This window comes from Juglans regia, chromosome 4 (genome assembly GCF_001411555.2).
Source record: "Juglans regia cultivar Chandler chromosome 4, Walnut 2.0, whole genome shotgun sequence".
Taxonomy (NCBI): Eukaryota; Viridiplantae; Streptophyta; class Magnoliopsida; order Fagales; family Juglandaceae; genus Juglans; species Juglans regia.
Window position 1 is genome coordinate 3,416,079 of NC_049904.1, and position 23,358 is coordinate 3,439,436.

At 38.5% G+C, this 23,358-nt stretch overlaps 1 protein-coding gene across 4 annotated transcripts in view; it reads left to right on the forward strand.

Annotated features, from left to right (window-relative positions):
* Positions 1 to 818: 818 nt before the first annotated feature.
* LOC109006800 (E3 ubiquitin-protein ligase PRT6) overlaps positions 819 to 23,358 on the forward strand; it is a 34,065-nt gene continuing 11,525 nt past the window's right edge. For 2 of the 4 annotated variants that reach the window (XM_018986191.2, XM_018986190.2), the window contains exons 1-18: positions 819 to 1,136; positions 1,762 to 2,868; positions 3,067 to 4,313; positions 4,437 to 4,577; positions 4,906 to 5,149; positions 5,244 to 5,963; positions 6,322 to 6,513; positions 6,647 to 7,326; positions 8,755 to 8,806; positions 8,889 to 9,525; positions 10,705 to 10,913; positions 10,998 to 11,530; positions 11,631 to 11,735; positions 11,968 to 12,034; positions 12,158 to 12,235; positions 19,015 to 19,083; positions 19,212 to 19,317; positions 19,415 to 19,522. In XM_018986191.2, coding sequence (XP_018841736.1) covers positions 1,068 to 1,136; positions 1,762 to 2,868; positions 3,067 to 4,313; positions 4,437 to 4,577; positions 4,906 to 5,149; positions 5,244 to 5,963; positions 6,322 to 6,513; positions 6,647 to 7,326; positions 8,755 to 8,806; positions 8,889 to 9,525; positions 10,705 to 10,913; positions 10,998 to 11,530; positions 11,631 to 11,735; positions 11,968 to 12,034; positions 12,158 to 12,235; positions 19,015 to 19,083; positions 19,212 to 19,286 — 6,225 coding nt within the window. In that variant the 5' untranslated portion in view covers positions 819 to 1,067 and the 3' untranslated portion in view covers positions 19,287 to 19,317; positions 19,415 to 19,522. Of the gene's footprint in view, positions 1,137 to 1,761; positions 2,869 to 3,066; positions 4,314 to 4,436; positions 4,578 to 4,905; positions 5,150 to 5,243; positions 5,964 to 6,321; positions 6,514 to 6,646; positions 7,327 to 8,754; positions 8,807 to 8,888; positions 9,526 to 10,704; positions 10,914 to 10,997; positions 11,531 to 11,630; positions 11,736 to 11,967; positions 12,035 to 12,157; positions 12,236 to 19,014; positions 19,084 to 19,211; positions 19,318 to 19,414; positions 19,523 to 19,795; positions 19,933 to 23,358 lie in introns of those variants that run through there. The other 2 variants (XM_018986192.2, XM_018986193.2) reach the window with 2 other exon arrangements.

The following is a 23,358-nucleotide window of genomic DNA, read 5'->3' on the forward strand; positions in this document are numbered from 1 at the left end:
TTTGTTTTTACAACTCATCTCATCTCAACTCATTTTATTTTATTTAAACATTACAATTTTTCTAAATTCTCATACAAAATAAAATAAATAATTTAATTTTTTCAAATGTTAAAATAAAAATAATATTAAAAAAGAGAAAATATATTTACAACTATGAATTGTGTAACCGTCATGCAATCTTTTTATAAAAAAATAATGAAACATGGCATATAAAAAAATTAATTTTTTAATAGTGGACCTCATTCTTTTTCAAAGTGTTTATGCATTTCATAATTTTATGTAGAATTATTAATTAAAAAAATATTTTATAATAATATTTTATTTTAATTTTAATTTTAATTCATCTCATCTTATCTATAAAAATAAATAAGAACAAAGAGATACTATAAAATTATCAAATACAGTGAATTTTGTCCACCAAAAATCTGTGAACTTATGCCGTTGGCTTTCGGCTCTAGAAAATTGTTTTAACAAAATCGTGTCAACATAATATATAATATAAATGAGACAAAAATATTTTTTAAAAGAAAATTTCATAAAACTTCAAAAACTATTTCAAAGATAATCATTTCACATTAAAAAAATAGTGGAGCGATCTTAACAAAATGATTGATAAATAAATTTATCTGTCTGTATATTTTAATTCCAAAAAGCCAATTATATTAATTTCTCTTTAGCCGAAATATCTGGAAAAGAAAAAAAAAAAAAAAAAAAGAAGAAAAAACCAAACGACAGTATACAGGTAGGAACCGCAGTGGTAAGTATATAAGAAATAGTATTTACCATTATATATCTCTGAGATAATTCCAGATAAAGAATTAAAGAGTGTTGGGTGGGGTTAGGAAATGGAAGCATAATTCCAGCTGCCGCTGCTGCTGCGGGATTCCAGAGAATCAGAGTCCCCTGGAAATTTAAAAAGGGGATCTTAGGGTTTCTGAGGAAAAAAAATTCTTGGGGGAGAAGCAATTGTTGCAGAAGCAAACCTGGGTAGCGACAGCTCTGGGCTTCGGCGGTGTTTGTGTTGCGCGGATTGGCTGCTGCGCTACTGGCGCAGCTCTCCTAGTATTATGGATAACATGGACATCGATTCACCTCCCGAGTCCAGCCCTCTCAAGCCCCGTGATCGAATCCTGCGGGTACACTTTCCCTTCGATTTTATTCTATAAACTTCCGTTTGATTCTTTTTCTTTTGTTTGCGTTTCATTGCTTCTTTATTATTGTTGTTGTTGTTGTTATTACTATTATTATTTCTACTACCACTACTACTTCTTTTTGTAATCAGAGTTGAGGTTGATATTGTTATGTGAACCTGTGTGTATGCTTTTATTGCTTAAATTTGGCTCTCTCTCTCTTTTTTTTTTTTCCATAAGTTTTGTATATTTCTTTGTGGTTGTAATTCCTCAAAACCCCCCACCCCCGGGCGCCGCCGCTTATGCTTTGTGCGTTGAGCAAATGGGCGATATAATGAAATTAAACTCATGGATTTTAGAATTTTAGCCAATTTAAGTACGTAGCGGGTCTTCTGATATAACAAAATGGATTACATGGAAACTTACCTCAGTATATGCGCCCTTCTCCTCGGACTTTTTTTCATAGATAAGTGAATGAATGTAAATGTTCTGATTTTTGGCTCATGTTTGATAAGACTTTACTTTAGATCGTCACTGAGGAAGTTATTTTTATTTTATTTTATTTTTTATCTAAATCGTATTTTGGTTAGGGGTCTATATGTTAACATTTTGCATGTTCGTTTTATACCAGAGGCTTGCTCTACTTGGAGTACCTGAGGACAAACTTGATCAACTCCAACATGGTTTAGTTGCATTTGTCAAGGATGACAAATCCCGCATTCCAGAGCTGGTTTCTGCTATATTGCTTATGGATGAGGAAGGGGTGGAGGCACTCTGGGAAGCCAAGCCAAGTTCTAAAAAATCCAATTCTAGCTTGAAAAGAAGATTCAGGGAGAGCATGCTGTGGTTACAATGGTTGATGTTTGAGGGTGAACCATCCACTGCCCTAAAGAACCTCTCCAAAATGAGTCTTGGCCAGCGTGGTGTTTGTGGCGCTGTTTGGGGAAATAATGATGTAGCATATAGGTGTCGGACTTGCGAACATGACCCAACATGTGCAATTTGTGTTCCTTGTTTTCAGAATGGGAACCACAAGGACCATGATTTTTCTATTATTTATACAGGCGGTGGTTGCTGTGATTGTGGGGATGTTACGGCATGGAAACGTGAGGGCTTCTGCTCAAAGCATAAAGGTGCGGAACAAATACGACCCCTTCCCGAGGAGCTTACAAACTCTGTGGGGCCTGTCCTTAATGCTCTCTTCGTTTGTTGGAAAAGCAAGTTATTACTTGCTGAAACTAGTTCTCCAGAAAGTCCTAGAACTGTTGATCGTATTGCTGAAAGGATGAAGGTTGCGAATGAACTAACATCTGCAGTGGTTGAGATGCTTTTAGAGTTTTGCAAGTACAGTGAGAGTTTGCTCAGTTTTGTTTCTAGGATTGTCTTTTCTTCTGTTGGTTTATTGGAGATTCTGGTGAGGACAGAGAGGTTTTTGAAAGAGGAAGTTGTGAAGAAACTATATGACTTGCTTTTGAAACTACTTGGGGAACCTCTTTTCAAGTATGAGTTTGGGAAAGTATTTTTGAGCTACTATCCAATTGCTGTAAATGAAGTCATAAAAGAGGGTGGTGATAATGCTCTCAAGAATCATACGCTACTATCTACATTCTCTGTGCAAATCTTCACTGTGCCAACTTTAACACCACGTCTCGTGAAGGAAATGAACCTACTTGCCATGTTATTAGGATGTTTGGGAGACATTTTTGTTTCATGTGCTGGTGAAGATGGTCGTTTGCAGGTAACACAAAATTTTTAACCTTTTTTGCAAGTGGCAGATTTTGATCATCATGTTACATAGATAAAAATAGTTATTGCTTTAAAACTTTATTGGCTGATAACTATTTCCCTTTAAAATATCAGTTCTTTTTTAGGGGAAAGAGATCCCTTTTCAGTTCTGTTCTATATAAAAGATTGTGGATAAATTGTCCTTTTGCAGGCTGGCAAGTGGGGAACCTTGTATGAGACCACTCTTCGTGTGCTTGAAGATATTCGCTTTGTTATGAGTCATGCTGTTGTGGCTAAATATGTAATCCATGACCAGAAAGATATATCTAGAAGTTGGGTGAGACTTTTGGCTTTTGTGCAAGGGATGAACCCGCAAAAGAGAGAAACAGGCATCCACATAGAAGACGATAATGAGATTATGCTTTTGCCATTTGCTTTATGTCACTCTATCGGTAATATTCATTCTCTCCTGGTGGATGGGGCATTTTCAGTTGCTAGTAGTGAAGAGACGGATGGTGAAATACTTTCTAGCACATATGAGCAAGATAAGCTAGATATGGTTGACACAGATGTTTTACGGCATGCCAAAGTTGGACGGTTATCCCAGGAAAGCTCTGCATGTAGCGCGACACCAAAGAGTAGTCTCCCTTGTGCATCAAAGTTTGGTGAAGCTAAACATGATACTGTTTCTCATCTCTTCATTCCACCATCTGTCAAGTGGTTAATGCACGAGTGTCTGAAGGCTATTGAGAACTGGTTGGAAGTTGATAATACCACTGGGGCTGCTCTTAATAAATTAACTCCAAATACTAGCAGTAACTCTGGTAGCAATTTTGCAGCAATAAAGGAGACATTATCCAAGATTAGAAAAGGCAAATATATTTTTGGCAGACTTGCGAGTTCAAGTGAAGATCATGGTTTGCGGCGCTATTCAGATGTACATAGTGGTCTTGGTGTGAATTTTGAATTGGAGAATAGGAAAAGTAAGGACAACAAACCAATGATCAGTTATGACGCCGATGCTGTTAATGCCAGCAGCTCTGCGTGGTTTAATGACATTCTGATGGAGGATGATACAATGGATATAGATGCACTACATATTTTGAATTTGTCTGATTGGCCAAACATAGTTTACAATGTTAGTTCACAGGATATATCTGTCCACATTCCATTGCATCGGTTACTTTCACTTCTTTTGCATAAAGCATTGAGAAGATGTTTTGGTGAATCTGCACTGCCAAATATGACTAGTGGCAGTTCTGTTAACTCGTTATCAACAAGCTGCATTGATTTCTTTGCTCATGTTCTTGGGGGCTGCCACCCATTTGGTTTTTCTGCCTTTGTTATGGAGCATCCTTTACGAGTGAGGGTATTTTGTGCTGAGGTTCATGCTGGAATGTGGAGGAAGCATGGCGATGCTGCCCTATATTCCTGTGAATGGTATCGTTCAGTTCGGTGGTTAGTAAATTATACAATGTGATAATGTACTTTGTCGAGAACTTGGGGGTTTTATTAGTTTTTTTTGTCTGTGGTAAGAAAGCTAAGGGGTACTTGTGTTTTTCTGATAGTTTTTTGCTGCAGGTCTGAACAGAGTCTAGAGCTTGATCTATTTCTGCTGCAGTGCTGTGCTGCACTGGCTCCACCTGATCTGTTCGTCAGTAGAATTCTAGAACGCTTTGGGCTGTCAAACTACCTTTCTTTGAATCTTGATGAGTCCAATGAGTACGTGCTCATCTCAACTCATACATGATTAGTACCATCAGCTGGTGCACCTTTTATTAATCTATAGATATCAGGCGTATTTTTTCCCCTTTTGAGTTATTTTTATTTATTGTTATGTCTGCAGCAGAATAGTGTTGGTCAGTTTACATTACTCTCTCTCTCTCTATATATATATATATACTTATAAAAAATATATATATATATATGTATTCTTAATATCATCATGAAATTGTCCTTGTGAGTGTAACCTTTTTTTATGTTATATTGAGGTGGGTATTTGATCCCCTAATATCATGTTGATCTTCTGGTAATGAGCACTTGGTTTCAGGTTTGAACCAGTTCTGTTACAGGAAATGCTCACTATCATTATTCAGATAGTCAAAGAAAGGCGGTTTTCTGGGATAACTACAGCTGAAAGTTTGAAAAGAGAGTTGATTTGTAAGTTAGCCATTGGAGACGCCACTCGTAGTCAATTGGTGAAATCTCTTCCTCGTGACCTCTCAAAGTCTGACCAGCTTCAGGAAATATTGGATACTGTTGCTTCATATTCCAGACCATCTGGCTTTAATCAGGTTTTGTTTCTTTCCAAAACCTTTTAGTGTTCCTGAGTTGACACACATTGGTTCTGATATATACATAATATATATATATATATATTGTATGCAGGGTACGTATTCACTCCGATGGAGATATTGGAAAGAATTGGATTTGTACCACCCTCGTTGGAATTCAAGGGATTTGCAGAGTGCTGAAGAAAGATACTTGCGCTTCTGTAGGGTCTCTGTATGGACCAATCAGCTGCCCATGTGGACTAAGATTTTTTCTCCACTCAAAGAGGTAGCTAGAGTAGCGACTTGTAAGGTGGTCCTTCGAATTATCCGGGCAGTGCTGTTTTATGCTGTTTTCACTGATAAAGGGACTGAATCACGTGCTCCTGATGGTGTTGTTCTTACTGCATTGCACTTACTCTCGTTAGCATTAGACATCTGTTGTCGGCAGAGAGAATCTTGTGATCAGCCATGTTCTGAAGATGTATTCCCAATCCTAGCTGATTCTAGTGAAGAAATTTGGGAGGGATTAAACTATGGTGCTGGTGGACAAAGTTTGTTGTCACTTCTTGTTGTTTTGATGAGGATGGAGAAGAAAGAAAACACAGACATCTTTTTGGATGCAGGAGGATGCAACCTTTCTTCCCTGATTGAAAGTATATTGAAGAAGTTTGCTGAGATTGATTCTGGATGCATGGCCAAATTGGAACAACTTGCACCTGAAGTCGTCAGTTGTCTATCACAACCCAATCCTAGTAGCGATACGAATCTCTCCAGATCGGATTCTGATAGTGAGAAACGCAAGGCAAAAGCTCGAGAGAGGCAAGCTGCCATCTTGGTGAGATTTATTTATTTTTTCTTTTGAATGCATTTCTTCCAGTGACTTTGTCAGAGAATGAATGATTGTTGCAGAGGCTTCATTTGTGTAATATATTTAGTAGGAGAATTCTTTGTTTCATAATTGGGAGGGTTTGACTTGTTTCCTAAATTTGAAAGAGATGGTTGTCTAGTTCTGTCTGTTCACCTGAGTATATCCCTCATACATTCCTGGGTATTTCACATTTTCGACAGCAATTCTTAAACAAAATTTAATTTAGAAAAAAAAAATTCTAAACTGCTCTTGCTGTATGTTTATTCTTTTGTTTTCACCAAAGTAACTTTTTCCAAGGCATGAATTAACTTGGTTTGTTATGCAGGAGAAAATGAGAGTTGAGCAATCTAAGTTTTTGGCAAGCATTGATCCTGCTGTGGATGAAGGTTCAAATTCTGGACGAGATGTAAATAGATCTGATGTTGGAGATGATTCAGAAGAGTCTGCACAAGTTGCTTGCTCTCTATGCCATGATCCCAACTCGAAAAACCCAATATCATTCCTGATTCATCTCCAGGTAAGCAGGGTCTTTGCTTTCAGTTCTGTTTCCTCTAGGTTTTTTTTGTTGTGGAATAATTTTACTACTATCAATAGATATATATTGCTTGTAGTTAAGTCACAAATTGATGATTTTGCTTTCTTGGAACAAGAAATCGAGACTTGTGAGTTTTGTCGAAAGAGGTCCCCCATCATGGGAACAATTTTGTCGTTTAGAGAAGGAGAATGTTTCTACAGCCACTGGCAAGGTGACCGATCAATCTGAAACAAGCACATCGTCTGGCAGTCCAGGGTCGATTTCATCTTCTCTTTCAGCACAGTTGGTACAGAATGCAGTCAACGAGTTTTGTGGGCAACCTGAGGAAGTCAACGCTTTTCTAGGATTTTTCAAGGCTCAGTTCCCTGCATTGAGGGATATTCAAGTGCCACACATATCGAAGGATGGGAGCGAGAGAAGTGCATGTTCGATTGAGACATTGGAACAAGATATGTACTTCTCCATACTTAGGGAAGTGCATGATAATTTGTTGCATTCCGATTTTTCAAAGGAAGATACTAAAATTCCTACTGTTAAAGGGGGTTTTGAAAAAAGCAGAGACACAGAATCTGTCTTGCTTGGAAAGTACATAGTTGCTCTTTTGAGGGAGAAGAAAGAAAGTCCTTCAGGATCTCAAGATTCTCATAATGATGAGGCTTCTGTAGAATCTACTTCAAAGTGTCCGTCATACGATGGATTTGGCCCTTCAGATTGTGATGGAGTTCATATTTCTTCCTGTGGGCACGCCGTGCATCAGGGATGTCTTGATCGCTATTTATCTTCATTGAAAGAGAGGTAAATATTTGGGAAGAAGATTTCATATGACATAAGATTATGAGTATTTTTTTTATTTTGGCTCTTACTGCCTTTTGCTCTGCACTCTGGGATGTCTTATCTCTGAAAGAGGAGAGTTGAAATCTTAAATTATGCCAGATCTTTCTTGTCATAATTTTGGTGATAGAATAATTGAATGCCTTCTGTTTTCTGCCTGGATTTAGATTATGCATTTATATATAGAAATTTTCCTTTTGAAACCTCGAATGAGTCTCAAACATTTTGTGGCATTGCAATGTGCTTGGAACCACAAACCTGCTAGTTTTTATGGTGGGACAAGGAAATAAGGCTCTCTATTGTCTCAATTTGTATGTGTAATCTGTTAGCATTATAAATATGCTTTTTTTTAATTGGTGCCGGGTGTCGAAGAACTAAGTTCCGATTAATCTCGGGGGTGCACAGGCCCTTAGTAAGGAGTTTTTTGCAAGTTCACCTTGGGTAATTCTAGGGGAAGTTTCCCCAGTCCGGTGGCCTCAGGAAATTCTTTTGCATTTTAAATATACTTTGGTGAATAATCTGAAGGTTATCTTAATGTAGATTGTGCAACTTCCATGAAATTGAAATTGCATGCCAAAAATTTTATATTGGGACTGAGGGGATTGGGCTTTAGAGTGTCTCGCCTTATATGCTTAAGCTTTGTGATTAAGCTTTGAATTGACGTGAAGCTGAAGATATGGGTGTGCGCTGGAATATTGTTGTGTATATATGTGTACCAAGGCAAATGGATAACCGAGGGAAAGTTTAGCTGACTGTTCTGTAGTTCGTCCAGCATGTTTTGCATTTCTGTTCTAAAATAAAATGGATAGCTGTCTATCAATAATGACATAACAATATTATGTAATTCCCAATTGCATAATTAATCACTCCTAGTAATACAATTATAGAGACAGTTGAATTAAAAGGTTAAATGCAAGCAAAATAAGATTTAAGTGACTTGGAAACACAAGTAACTAGAGATAGCGCAATTGGGCATGCCAATTGTTAAGATGTAAATGGTAGAAGGTGCATTTGCTTGGTAGCTTTATGCGTGGTTAGATAATCCATTGAAGGTAATTGCCTCAAGGCGTTTCATAACCACCTTGCCCTTGTGGCAAACGGTGGCATGGCTCAAACACATAATAAGATCTTGAGTTTGTTATCTGATTTTTTTTTTTCCTTCCCATCTGAATTTCTCTACATCTGTTTATCCCTTTTGTTGAATAGTTGCATTAGAGAAACTTAATAAGATCCATAAAACCTATGTATGCTTCAAAGTTTTTTTGCGATTTGTGTTCTCATCTTGAAACAACTGGGAAAGATATTCATAGGCTTACCGTAACCATTCTTGTGAAGGAGAGACTTCGATGTTTGTTTATGAAAAATTTCTAAGATGTCTGACTTGTTATCCAGATCTGTCAGAAGAATTGTTTTCGAAGGAGGGCATATTGTGGATCCATCTCAGGTAAAGCCTTACTGTGCCTTTGATTTTTTGCGGTTAAAGGAAAGGGGCTTTTTTTGATCTTTCATGTCCTCCATCTGGTCAGGGAGAGTTTCTCTGCCCCGTATGTCGTCGACTTGTCAACTCTGTCTTGCCTGCTTTGCCGGGGATTTGCAAGGAAGTCTGGAAGCAGTCTGTAAGTTCAACCTTGAGTTCTTCTCTAGGTGCTGGGTCTTCAGCAACATCATCTGAAGAAATTAGTTCACTCCGCATTCAGCAAGCCTTGCTTCTCTTGAGATCTGCAGCCAATGTGGTTGGGAAGGGTGAAACTCTTAAAGCTTTTCCCCTGCAGAAAAATGGAAGAATGAGGCAAAATCTTGAGCCAGTTTGTCAAGTGCTCTTTAAAATGTATTACCCAAACAAACAGGATAAGTTATCAAGGTCTGCAAGGGTAAGCCACTCAATGCTTATGTGGGACACTCTTAAGTACTCCCTCATCTCAATGGAAATTGCCGCTCGTTGTGGAAGGACTCATATCACTCCAAATTATGGCCTCAACGCCATGTATGAGGAACTCAAATCTTCTAGTGGATTTATAATGTTGTTGCTGCTAAAAGTTGTCCAAAACTCGCAAACTAAGAATGGTGTTCATGTGCTTCAGAGATATAGAGGTACTCAGCTTTTTGCATCATCTATTTGCTCTGGTATATCTATAGATTATGCCAGTGGCACGTCCGGACAAGGTACAATTTTGTTACTTTTGTGGCCTTCTCATCTTATAAGCTATTATTGTTTATGTTACAATGTAAATTATATGATTAAATCACATCCACGCATTAGCTTAAACATTTTGTACAATTGGCATATAAATGGTGTCAGAGTTGAGATATTGAGTTCAAACCTTGACTCCATACTTAATCCCACATATGAGGAGTGTTAAAATATAAATTCTATGATTTTTTCTTACCAGTAGATAAGAAGAAAAGTAGGCAGAACCCAAGTACATGGGACGTATACAAGAGCAAAACCTATGCCTGATTTTCTAAAGATAAAAGGAAATCTTGAATGTTCATGCCATTAAAATCTATAACAATTGACCAATGGAATAAGGTATTAATAAAAAGTTCTAAGCTCATCCATTGTCCATTCATGATCCTCAAAACTCGGTCCATTCCTCCCCATTCATATGCACCACCATAGATAGATCTACATAGCTTCTATTTGATAGTTACCTTGGATGCCTCCAACTTGCCAATAAATTTAACACCCTTCGTGGCATCCACCCAATGTAGCCCCACTCTAGCAAAGAGATCATTCCATAAGCTCGTGGCCGCATCACAATGTAATAGTAAGTAGTCCATGGACTCCCCACTTTTCTTGTACACGTAGCACCAATTTAACACAATGATGGTCTTGTATGATTAAATTCACCTCTTCCTATTGTATGATTTTGTCCAATCATGTTTTCCATATTTCATCCATAAAAAAAGAAGAAAAAATAGCATAAATTTGGTAATTTTGCCCCTGTAATATATCAAAAGCAATTTCAAACTAGGTATAGTGGAAATATAATACAAGATACATTTTATCCTTCCTTTTTCCCTCCCTTCTACCTACCCCCTTTAATTTTCTGTCATAAAGTTTTTGTTCCTATCCTGCTAAAGAGATCCAATGTTGACATGTGAGAGATGTAGCATAATCAATATGTTGAGTCAAACCTTATTGGATTTATGCTTGATTTGTGGTTAGAATATTTGCATAACACCTGTTTATGATGATTACAATATCCTCTTCCTTTTGTCTTCTTTGCAATTAACGCAATACATGTATAGCAGTTTTTTTTTTTTTTTAACATTTTGGGATGTTGATTATCAATTCTTTATATTCTGTTTATCTGCTATCATCATTGCTATGCTTCACAGGTAATATGTTGCGCATCTTAAAACATGTTGAGAAGGAAGAATCATGTCCTGATACTCAATTTTGGAATCGAGCTTCTAATCCTGTCCTTTCTCGTGACCCATTTTCATCATTGATGTGGGTTCTGTTTTGTCTACCATTCCCATTTCTTTCTTGCAAAGAATCATTGTTGTCCCTTGTGCATCTCTTCTATGCTGTCTCTATAGCACAGGTATGTTAGCAGCACGTAGTTCTTTTTGTAAGTAATTCTTTTTAGACGTAGTCTAGTCTCCTGATCATGCAAATTGGAATGCAGGCTATAATTATGTATTGCGGGTTGCATCAATGCAAGACAAGTGAACTAGGATTTAATGATTGCCTGATTTCTGACATCTCAAAAGTTTTGGCAGAATCTGGATGTGCCCAGAAATTTTATGCTTCAAACCATATTGGCTCATCTAGTAATATAAGAGATACAATTCGTAGCATGAGTTTCCCTTATTTGCGGAGGTGTGCACTGCTGTGGAAACTGCTATACTCTTCTTCCCCTGCACCATTCTGTGATAGGAATAATGTGCTTGGTAGATCATCTTTTGCCATCAATGATATGATGGATGATGGTTCTCTGGTCGAGCTCAATGAAGTTCAAAATCTGGAGAACATGTTTAAAATTCCATCACTGGATGTTGTTTTGAAGGAAGAAGTTCTGCGTTCTCTAGTTTTAAAATGGTTTTATCATTTTCACAAGGAATTTGAGCGTTGTAGTTTTGGAGGTGTTATGCACATTACACCTGCAGTTCCATTTAAGTTGATGCATCTTCCCCATGTTTACCAGGATCTCTTGCAGAGGTTTGTTTTAACTTCTCCACTTCAGATATCCTCACAGGCGATCTTTCCTTCTTTTTCTTCCTCATGAAAATTTCCATTCATAGTATATATTTTCTATCAGGTTGATAAAACAGTGTTGCCCTGACTGCAAATCTATCCTTGTTGATCCTGCATTATGCCTCCTGTGTGGTAGATTATGCTCTCCCAGCTGGAAGCCATGCTGCAGGTTCTTGTTCTACCCATCCTCAGTTGCTTCTAGAGAGAATGTTTTTTCAAAAGTGCACATGGATGCACTCCTGATCCTGATGTAACAAGACATTACATTTCACTAAAAAATAAGGATTGAATTATATTTTAACAATTCATGCTTTAAGATTCGATCTCACGATCACCTGTTTTGCGTGAGTATGGTTTATCAACTAACTGGAAATTCGGTTATTTGTTTATTGATTCTAAAGCCAAAGCGGATGCCAAGCTCATGCAATGGCCTGTGGTGCTGGTACTGGAGTGTTCCTTTTGATCAGGGTATGCTTTCTACCCTAAATAGTTTTTCATTTGTTTGTGTATCTTTGAGTTTTGTCTTGATTTTTCTTTCCACCTTTTTTTTCCCAATTGATAACTGATTAGTGACACTCTTTGATGTGATAGAGAACAACAATCCTGTTACAGAGATGCGCACGACAGGCTCCTTGGCCGTCACCTTATTTGGATGCTTTTGGTGAAGAGGTAATTGTTTGTGCACCTGCTGGTTTCTTTCTGTGTTGATGTACCCACTTTTCTTTAGGGTTCAATGCTAAAATAGTTCCTCTGGTTTGCCTCTAAGACATATTAGTCTCTAAGTTTTAATTTTGAACGCTTTACTCCTTATACTTTTAACTTTGATCAACTTAATCCTTCCGTCACTATTCCATTAGTCAACTCCTAGACGTGACTTGTGCATCATATTTTAAAATTAAAAAAATACAGAAATAATATAAAAAACAAAAAATTCATTTAAAATTTAAAAATTCTAAAAAACATTTCAATTTAAAATGAATATCAGTTTTAGGATTTAATTTCAATTTAAACTTCTATAAATTCTTTATTTTTTAAGTTGAATTTAAAATTAAAAAAAAAAAAACTTCTAAAAAATTCAGTCTTGACTTTCTTTAAACAAAAATATAATTCATAAGAAAAACATAGTTATTCATTTTAAATTGAAACTTTTTTTTAAAACTTTTATTTTTTATTTTTATTTTTAAATGAAGTTTTTTTAATAATATTATTTCTTTAAAAACCCACTACTTTTGCTTTTTCACATTGTTCTTACACTTCTTTTTATTGTCACCATGGTGAGTTTTTCCGGTGACTGTTGCCGAACTTAGCTTTCTATAGTGAGTTTTCATTTTGAGAGATTCAGTAGTGTCAATGGGTGGTTTTATACATCTAGCTATAGAGACAGGTTTTTATTTTGTCATTAGAGGGGGGTCAATATTTTCGTATCATTGAAAAGAATAGGGGGTTCATCAAGGAGCTGGTATTGAGTCATGCTAGTGCTCGTTGGCTTGCGATGACAGTGGAAGAATGCTATTTCTCTGAAGGAAAAAAAGAGTTCTGCAAGACATATCGTGATGGTGCCTAGGCACTGTTTGTTCACCGGCATTCCAACGACTTTGGACGAATCTTAGAAGTTGCAGAATATAGCAGCAGTGGGCATCGAGGTCTCTTAGCTATTCCAGCAGGCATGGAAGGAAAGGGGTGGAAGAGTCTTTCAATGGAAATGAAACACATTCAGTCCATGCCTATTTCTTTGAACAAGACATCGGTGTTGGTTCCTAAACTGGTCAGCTTGACAGGGAAGGGGAAGGAGAAAGAGAAGGGGAAGGGGAAGGAGGCTCAATCTTTTGCAGAGGTTGTGAGAGGTGGCGCTGGAAAAAGGGAGGCAGAGAGGGTTGCTACACTGTTGCAGAACAGATTGGTCAAGACTCTTTACCAAAAACAGGGGAAAGCATGGATTGGAGATCCCTCTTATGTTTGAAAGATGAGTTTGCTTCACTGAAATTGGCAGTGGAGGAACAAATAAGCAAAGTTGAGAGTTTGGGTATGGACCAAATATTTCAGCAGATGGGATTGGCTAATGGGGCAGTGAAAAAAGTTTTGGCCTACAAAGGGCCCAAATCAGTCAGGCCCGTTAAGGGAAAAATAAGTTTTGGAAATAAAAAGGTGGGCTTGGCCCAGCGCCTTACTAGCCCAAAGTGGAAACCGAAACGTGGGCCGGTTTTCGAAATAGGCTCCATGTCCAACCCAAGCCCAGAAGTCTTGTCGGTGGTTCACCGACCAGGGGTAGTAACATCGGTGACGTCTATGCACGATCCAGACTCCAGCGGCGACGGAGAACCTGTGCCAGCAATAATAGCTATGACGGAGAACATGGAGGCTGTAACGCCAATAGGACCCTCGACTCCTGTCTGTGGTTCGACAAGTGGTCCACCAAGCTTGGGGAAGGCACAGACTGGTGCGCCAGTGGTCTCTGGGTTGTTTCCTACCACTGTGACATCCCACCTCCACGACGTCGACGCTATAGAAATAGAGCCCCTACAAATAGATGCGATGGTGCCTGCAGAGAGTATGGGTGGGCTACCAGAGCTCTTGGTGGCACAGCTATTGATGCTAGCACATGCTGGGCTGCCTCCTAGCCCCATGGCGGCGAAGGCTGTGGTCCCAACGTTGGAGAAGGCTACGACACTATCAACAGAGGTACCAAGACCTTTAGAACACTGTGGGACACCACAAAAACCATTGTTGGAACTTTCTGAGGTTGTCGACAATTGTTGTTCAGTGCCGTCTACTGTGCAGTTGTCGGAAAAATTTTGTTCAGCAAAAAAACAGCTATCGGTGATAAATTGGACTTTGTGGGTGATAGGGGGGAGGCTAAATTGGTTGGTTCGTTGCTTTTGTATGAGGCTTTCAAGAATGGGGTGGATGAACTTACTCCTCTAAATTCATTTCATCCCAACGTGACAGATTGGGTCATTTAAAAAGCTTTGGATCTTAAATTGATGATAGGGATTAAATGCAAGGGCTTCGAAATCGAATTTATGGCTTTACTCACAGCCATAGAGGCCACTAATGCTCAATCCAAATCGGACCTATCTATGAATTTGGTTAAAAAGAGGGAAAGAGAACTCAAGAGGCTAACATGGGCAAGGAATGATGATGGTGGAGAGAAGAGCTCGACCCGAGAACGTTGTAAGGGGAGGGGTAAAATGGTTGTCCCATGAAGTCAAAAATCATATCATGGAACGTGAGGGGTCTGCATGATCCTAATAAGAGGCTCCAAGTTAGAAATTTACTTTGCCAATGGAAGGGGGATATAATTTGTTTACAAGAGACCAAGTTGGAAGCAATTACAAGATAAATAGTCTGCAGTTTATGGAGAGGGCAACATGTTGGGTGGTCTTACCTGCCATCAAAAGGAGCATCTGGGGGAGTTCTAATTATGTTCGATAAAAGGGTGGTGGATATGGTGGAGGATTGTGTGGGAGTCTTTTCTGTCGCATGCTCTTTTGTGAACTTAGAGGACGGCTTCAAATGGGCATTTGCTGGAGTTTATGGCCCAAACATTGATTCGGAGAGAAGGCTATTGTGGGAAGAGTTGGTGGGAGCTACCAACTTGCATTGGGGGGGATTTTAACATATCTAGATTTCCAAGCGAAAGGTCGGGTGTATCACACATCACCCCAGCATTGAGGGATTTTTCTGACTTCATCTTAGAGTAGGAACTTATGGACATTCCACTTGCAGGAGGCACGTTTACTTGGTCCAACAACCGAGAAATTCCATCTTGGTCGAGGATTGATGGATTTTTGTTAACCACTGAATGAGTCACACTGCCCGGATGTAGCTCAAAGAAGGTTACCCCGGTTATGCTCTGATCACTTCCCCATCATTTTAGAATGTGGAGGCATCCAATGTGGTAGAAGGTATTTTAAGTTTGAGAATGTGGCTTAAAACTGACGATTTTGTAGACAGGGTCAGAGAATAGTGGTCTTCTTACAATTTCCGAGGCTATCCAAGTTTCATAATGGCAAAAAAGTTGAAAGCACTGAAACAGGACTTGAAGCAATGGAATGAACAAGTTTTTGGCAATGTGATTGAGCAGAGGCGTTCTCTTGTGGAGGAGTTACAGGGTTTGGAAGGAGAGGAGGCGGCCAAAACACTTTTTGCACCTGAAAAAATCCACAAGAGTCAGGTAGTACCTGAACTTGAAAGAGTTACTTTGATGGAGGAGGTTTTATGGAGACAAAAATAAAGGGTGCTTTGGCTCAAGGAGGGGGATAAGTGCACGAAATTCTTCCATAGGGTGGCTAATTCCCATAGGAAGAACAATGCAATTGATTCATTGAAGGTAGATGGGGCAGTTTCTTTGGATCAGTTGGTAATCAACAACCACATTGAGCAGTATTATCAACAACTCTTATTTGAAGAGCATATTTGGAGACCGAAAGTGGATGGTTTGAATTTTTCAGCATTAGATCAGCAGAGTGCAGGGTGACTAGGGAGGCCATTTGAAGAAGAGGTGAGCAGAGTAATCAGAGGTATGATAAGTGATAAGGCTCCCGGTCCGAAAGAGTTTACTTCAGGCTTCTTTCAAGCTTGTTGGAAGGTGATTAAGGAAGATCTAATGTAAGTCTTTCATGAATTTCATACAAATGCTAAATTTGAAGAGTCTTAATACTACCTTCTAAGCACTCATTCCCAAAAAGGTGGGGTCCGTGGACGTTAGAGACTATCGTCCCATTAGTCTCATGAATGGGGTGTATAAAATTCTATCAAAAGTGCTTGCGAATAGATCGAGTTCGGTGGTGGAAAAACTTATTTCGAAGCCACAAAATGCTTTCGTCAAAGGTAGACAAATACTTTTTTTATTTCTCATCAAAGGCAGACAAATACTTGATTCGGTGCTTATAGCAAATGAAGTTTTGGAGGACGGACGACTTAAGTCTAGAGAACTCGGGTTACTTTGCAAGTTAGACATGGAGAAAGCATATGACCATGTCAACTGGCAATTCTTACTCTACTTGAAAGATATGGTTTTGGGGGAAGATGGCAAAAATGGGTGGAATTCTTCATCTCTTCAGTTTGTTTCTCTATCTTGGTGAATGGCTCATCGGTGGGTTTCCTCAACTCCTTCCGTAGCTTGAGACGGGAGGATCTGTTATCTCCTTTACTTTTTTTATTTGTCATGGAAGCTCTCAGTAAGATGATTGAGAGTCTAGTGGAGGGTGGGTTATTCCATGGTTTTCAATGGGGAATGGCGATCTCAATATTTCTCACTTGCTCTTTGCTGATGAAACTCTCATTTTTTGTGGAGCACATCTTGGACACATTCAAGCCTTGAGGGCGCTACTCCTTTGTTTTGCAGCTATATCAAGATTGAGTATCAACCTTTCAAAGTCTGAATTAGTGCTAGTGGGGGCTGTCCACGATGCGGAGAACTTAGCTACATTCTTTGGTTGCAAGTTATCATCTTTGCCGATGAAGTATATTGGATTACCATTGGGTGCTTCTTTTAAATCGGTAGGGATTTGGAATGATGTGGTTGAAAAGGTGGAGCACAGATTGGTTTCTTGGAAGAGGTTATATTTATCGAAAGGAGGTAGGCTGACTTTAATTAAAAGTACACTTTCAAATCTACCTACCTACTTTTTGTCCTTGTTCCCGCTTCCTTCAAAGGTAGCTAACTATATTGAGAAGCTACAAAGAGATTTCCTGTAGAGTGGATTGGGGGAAGAGTTCAAATTCTATCTGGTTAATTGGTCAACGGTTTGTACTCCAATTTCTGGGGGAGGATTGGGGATCCGCCACTTGACGAAATCTAATCAAGCCCTCTTGGGTAAATGGTTGTGGAGGTACCAACATGAAAGGGAGGCCCTATGGAAGTCTGTTATAAATTCACAATTTGGAGAGGTTTGGGAAGGATGGTGCTCGAATGAGGTATGAGGCACACATGAAGTGGGATTGTGGAAATATATTAGGAGACTTTGGGAGACCTTTTGAGAACATGAACACATTGTGGTGGGCGATGGTTCGCGTGTCAGTTTTTGGAATGACAAATGGTGTGGTAATCATAGCCTCCGAGACACCTTCCCTGCTATTTTTGAGTTAGCAAGAGAAAAGGATGCAGCGATTGTCGATCTTTTGGTATTTTCAAAAGGCTCCCCTCAATGGAACATTGATTTCATTAGGACAGCCCAAGATTAGGAGTTGGAGTCTATTACTGAGTTCTTTGTGGCGCTGTACTCTGTAAGTCTGACAAGGGGTACTAGAGATAAGATGCAATGGAGTCATTCCAAGAAAGGTAATTTCATTGTTAGATCATTTTACAAAGTGTTAACGAGTCCTGTAATGACTAGTTTTGCGTGGAAGAGCATATGACAGACAAAAGCCCCCTCAAAAGCAACTTTCTTTGTTTTGTCAACATCCTTATAAGATCCTCACTACAGACAATCTGAGGAAACAACAGGTAATCATGTTGGATTGGTGTTGTATGTGTAAGAAGCATGGAGAATCAGTAGATCATCTACTTTTACACTGTAAGGTGGCTAGGAACATGTGGGATGATTTGTTCATGAGAATAGGATTGTCATGGGTCATGCCCCTTAGATTTGTGGATTTCCTTGCAAACTGGAGAGGCCTTCATGGTAACTCACAGATAGCGGCCATCTGGTGAATGATTCCTATTTGTATGTGTTGGTGTATTTGGAGGGAGAGAAATGCGAGAAGCTTCGAAGATCAAGAGAGAACAACAGATGAGCTAAAAGTTTTCTTCTTTAAGTCCTTTTTTTTTTTTTTTGGGGGGGGGGGGGCTATAGTTTGTAACGGACAAAGTGTCCATGACCTTCTACTTTCTATTGTAAACTCTAGTTAGGTGTTTCTCATGTATACTACTTGGGCTTTACCTATTTCTATGAATATAACTTTTTACCTATAAAAAAAAATTATATTATTTCTTTGTTTTGTCATTTGTTATTTTTGTTGACTTGAAATTTTTTCACAGTTGACTAATGGAATGATGGAAGGATTAATTTGGTCAATAATAACATAATAATAATAGTAATTACTTATACTTAAATAAAAAAAATCATAATAATAGTAATAGTCATGATAATGATATTGCTCTCATTTGGAACTTCCTCTGTTTACATTGAAAGGTCCAATTGATTGCTTGGATGCCAATGTTTCAAAACTTCTTGATCTATGATTTGCTTTATTCTTAAAGGAGTAATGCTACATACAGTCGTGGAATGCGTAAACGCCGTGCAGTCGCTTTGAAAAAGAGTGTGATCCACTATTAAAAAATTAATTTCTTTTCATGTGGGTCCCATATTTATTCACTTTTTTCAAAGCGACTGCACGGCACTTGCACACTCACGTTTGCAAGTATCATTTCTCATTTTTGTGTCTTTAATGTCTACATGAAACTTCATGTGCACTTTTTACAATTTTCTTTTCCCATTTTGCAGGACATTGAAATGCATAGAGGGAAACCATTGTACTTGAATGAGGAACGCTATGCTGCTCTAACTTACATGGTGAAAGTCTTTTTTTTCCTTTTGGTTTATGTTATTATGTTATCCAATAAAGAGTGATTGTATTTTGTTCAAGTTTCCTTTTGCTGCTTTATTCTCATTGAATAATAATGTTTTATTTTGCTTGATAGGTTGCATCCCATGGCCTTGATCAGAGTTCAAAGGTTCTTCGCCAAACTACTATCAGTTCTCTGTTCATGGTTTAGATTTGATTTCATGGTTATGGTTCTTGATAAGGTCAGTGTTCATATTCTGCTTTTACATAGTCTTGCTTTAGCACGTGTATTTCTGGTGTATTGATGCTGAATGTTCCAAGTGTTTCCATTTTGATAAGGGGATGGAAAATGGTCCTGCATACTCTGTATATACCTGATACCGGCGATTTATTAAGGATCTTGGCCTTCAGCATGGTATCCTATGGTTGTATATACTGCTCATTCAGGTCAGTTTGCCATAAATATTTCTGGAATTTGCCTCCATTCCAATTAAAGCCTATCCTTTTTACCATATTTTTTTCCTAATTTTAATTTGATAATATTTCCTGAGTTTTAAAAAATGATACAGTATTAAAGGATAATAACACTTGCCCAAAATGAAATGAAGTACCAATCTTTCCTGACATCTTGATGTTTCGATATCACCCATAACATAATCTGCTGATTGTTAAAGCTCAACTCATTGTTCACATGGCTTTTCCCTAATCTTTTCTTAACAGATGCATGTCAAGAAATCAACTTCATGATGTTCTTGGCATGTCATATTCATGTGCATGGCTAGGGGTGGCAATATGTGACACGACCCGTTAACCCAATACGAACACGACACGATAAAAGCGGGTTAGGGTTTAGCCTTAACGGGTTCGGGTCAAAACGGGTTGACCCGTTAAGACACGATTGCTTAACGGGTCACTAACGGGTCAACCCGTTATGACCCGTTAAGAAAATTAAATTTACCTTTATACCCTTAGACCTAAAGGGCAGGGAGGACGCTCCACTTCCTTCTTCAAGTTCTAAATTTGTTTAGATCTGTGTTTTTAATTTTTTATTATATTTGAGATTGTAACATTAATATATTTACATTGTATGTTTTGTTTATTATATTTGGGATGTAATTTTAATAATGAATATTATTACAAATTGTGTGGATCATATTTGTTTAGATTGTAATTTTAGACTTGTAGTTAGTTTTTTATTTTTTATAGATATTATTTATATTTAGATATTTATATAAAATCAATTAAGTCAAACGGGTCGTGTCGTGTCGTATCGTGTATGTCCTACCCATTAACGTAAACGGATTGAAACGAAACAGGTCGTGTCGTGTCATGTCGTGTCAATTTATTTATTATTCATTAACGGGTCATAACGGGTCGTGTCGTGTCAACCCGTTATCTTATCGTGTTGTGTTCGGGTTTGGAATTTTGACACGAAATCCTTAACGGGTCGTGTTCGTGTTGACCCGTTAAGTGTAATGTACATACCTTGACACGACACGAACACGACCCGTTAACACGATTTGATAAGCAGCATGGCATAGCACTAATCATGGCTTAATAACATTCATAAGCATGATTATCATAACATAGGATCAATTCAAGATGACCAAAATTAATATGTTTATTTACTTATAAAAAAAAAGGATCTATTCAAGACAATTAACTTAGTAAGCAAAACATACATAATTGCATCCACAAGCAACATTATCATAATCCAACCAAGATTCATGAAAAGGGGCTGGTCAATGAAGATGGCAGTAGATTGTGTAGATAAACTACACTTTCCAAGCAAAACAAAATAATTACAGCTCATGTAAAAGTATGATCGTGCCACTTACCTTGAAATCAAGCTCGTAAGGTCCTCCTTTGCAACCTAGGAAAAAGCCCATACCATTGCTATTAATAATTCTACTTAAAATAAGCCTCAAAAGTTCCTCCCTGCTACTTTTGCACGCTTGGACTGATCTGATTTCCTTTGGTTTCTAATTGTGTTAAGCATGACACTCATTTAGATACAATGATGCTCTTTTGTATGGACTACACTACATTTAGCTAGACATAAGTTCTAATACTGTCAAGGACTTAATTAGTCCCTTAGGATTTCTGTTTCCAGCAGGTAGGTGCCACTGTTGATGTGGCTGAACTGGTTTCTTGTGTTAGGGCTAGTGACAGCCCATGTGTGGTGTCCTAAAGTCCTCCTGAAGCCTTTGTCTGGACCCGTTGTTGGGCCTAAAAGTGAGCCTTTAAGAGCCCATATTCAAGTATCCAAATGCACAAGTGTGTGTAATTGTGTTGACCGTGTGACTAGCCTTGTGCTAGCGGTGCCACATTCTTGGACTCCAATTTGTACCTCAAACCTAGGGAACTTGAGTTGTTGTGTAATATATCTCATTGGGTATATCCTATGGTTTCTGGAAGTGTTTTAGGGTGTACAAGTATGTGGGTCTGCTGTAAACTCTTTTCCTGGCAGCCCCTTTGACTTATTGAAACAGAACGCTAAGGAGAAGGGCGGTATCTAGGGCATTTCCTAGTGGTTTTCAACTTATTAATAAATAAATAAATAAGCATTTCCTAGTGGTTTTCATGTTTCATTGAAGGTAAGTCTGGAGTTATAAGGCCTAGTGAAAGCCCCTTTTTTGTCACTAGTACTCTTGGTGCTGATGGTTCAAGGCGAATGTATGTCAACTATAGGGCATTTAATAAGGAAACCAACAAAAGTAAATTTCCCATTCTGGTGGTAGATAAATTCTTGGATGAGCTATGTGGAGCAAGGATGAAAGCTGAAGACATACCAAAAGCGGCCTTTAGGACCTACGAGGATCATTATGTTTTGGTGATGCCATTTGGGCTCACCAACGCCACGTTCACGTTTCAGAGTTTGATGAATGAGATTTTTAAGTTATTCTTGAGGGATTTTGTGTTGTTTTTTTAATGACATTGTAGTCTACAGTAAGACTAAAACTAAACACCATGGGCATCTAAGAAGGGTGTTGGAGGTGTTGAAGCAGTTGTAGCTCTTTGCAAAGGGGTCAAAATGTAGGTTTGTGGTTGGTGAGGTGGAGTGTTTTGGACACATTGTATCGGGTAAAGGGGTCAGGGCCAATCCGAAGAAGAGTGAGGCCATGGCAAGGTGGCCTAGGCCGGCCCACCACTCTGAAACCATTAAGGGGTTTCTTTGGATTAACATATACTATAGAAATTAGAAAATTATTAGGAGGTAAACCTCTAGGAGTTGGGTCAAGTGGTAAGAGTCTTGGCCTTGATGGTATACTCCTTGGGGAATTTCCCCTTGAATTACATAAGATGTACTTACAAAAAAAGTCCTTGATAAGGAATGCACTGCTGAGATTAGTTGGGACTTTGTTCCCTGACACCCAGTGCCAATAAAAAAGAGTTAAGTTTATTAAGGGGTGTGTTGCCATTGCTGCCCACTTAACTCAGTTGCTGAAAAGGATCCTTTTGGGTGGGATGAAAAAGCTGAAGAAGCTTTTAGTAAGTTAGAGATTGTTGTAATGCAACCATTAGTACTCAGCTTGCCAGATTTTACGAAGGTCCTCACAGTGGAGTACGATGCCTTGGAGTCTGGTATAGGGGCGTGGTAATGCAGGAATTAACACCTATTGCATTCCTAAGCAAGCAAGGGATTAAAGGGAAGGGACTCGTTCCTATCAACCTAAGAAAAGGAACTCTTGGCCATTGTCCTAGCTATACAAAAGTGGAGACCCTACTTGTTTGGGCAATCATTTCATATCAGAATAGACCACGAAGTCAAATATTTGTTGGAACAAAATATGAGGACTCCATCTCAAACAAAAAGGGTTTCCAAACTGCTAGGGTATGACTTGGTGGTGGAATTCATATGTGGGCGGGAAAACAAGGTGGCAGATGTGCTATCTAGAAGGAAAAAGAAGGCTCCAAGGTGGAATTAGTTGCCATCACTTCCTTGGTAGCTCAAAATGTGGAAGACCTTAAAGGCTAGCTTTGAAGGGGACGAAGAAGTGCAGTGCATCCTTTCAATTATGGAGTCGTCTGTTAGCTCCCTACAGTATATTAAAAGGGGGGATGGAATTCTATTCTATAAAGGGATAGTGTATATCAGTAAAAGATGTACCCTCAATTGCTGAATCCTGAGCAGTGTTAATGATAGCCTGAAGAGCTAGGAGGGATTTTTTTTGGTGGGGATGAATGCTGACGTCAGAGCTTATGTCAAAGAGTGTGGCACCTGTCGAAAGAGCAAAATAGAAAACACTAGCCTTTTGATTTACTATAGCCTCTACTAGTAC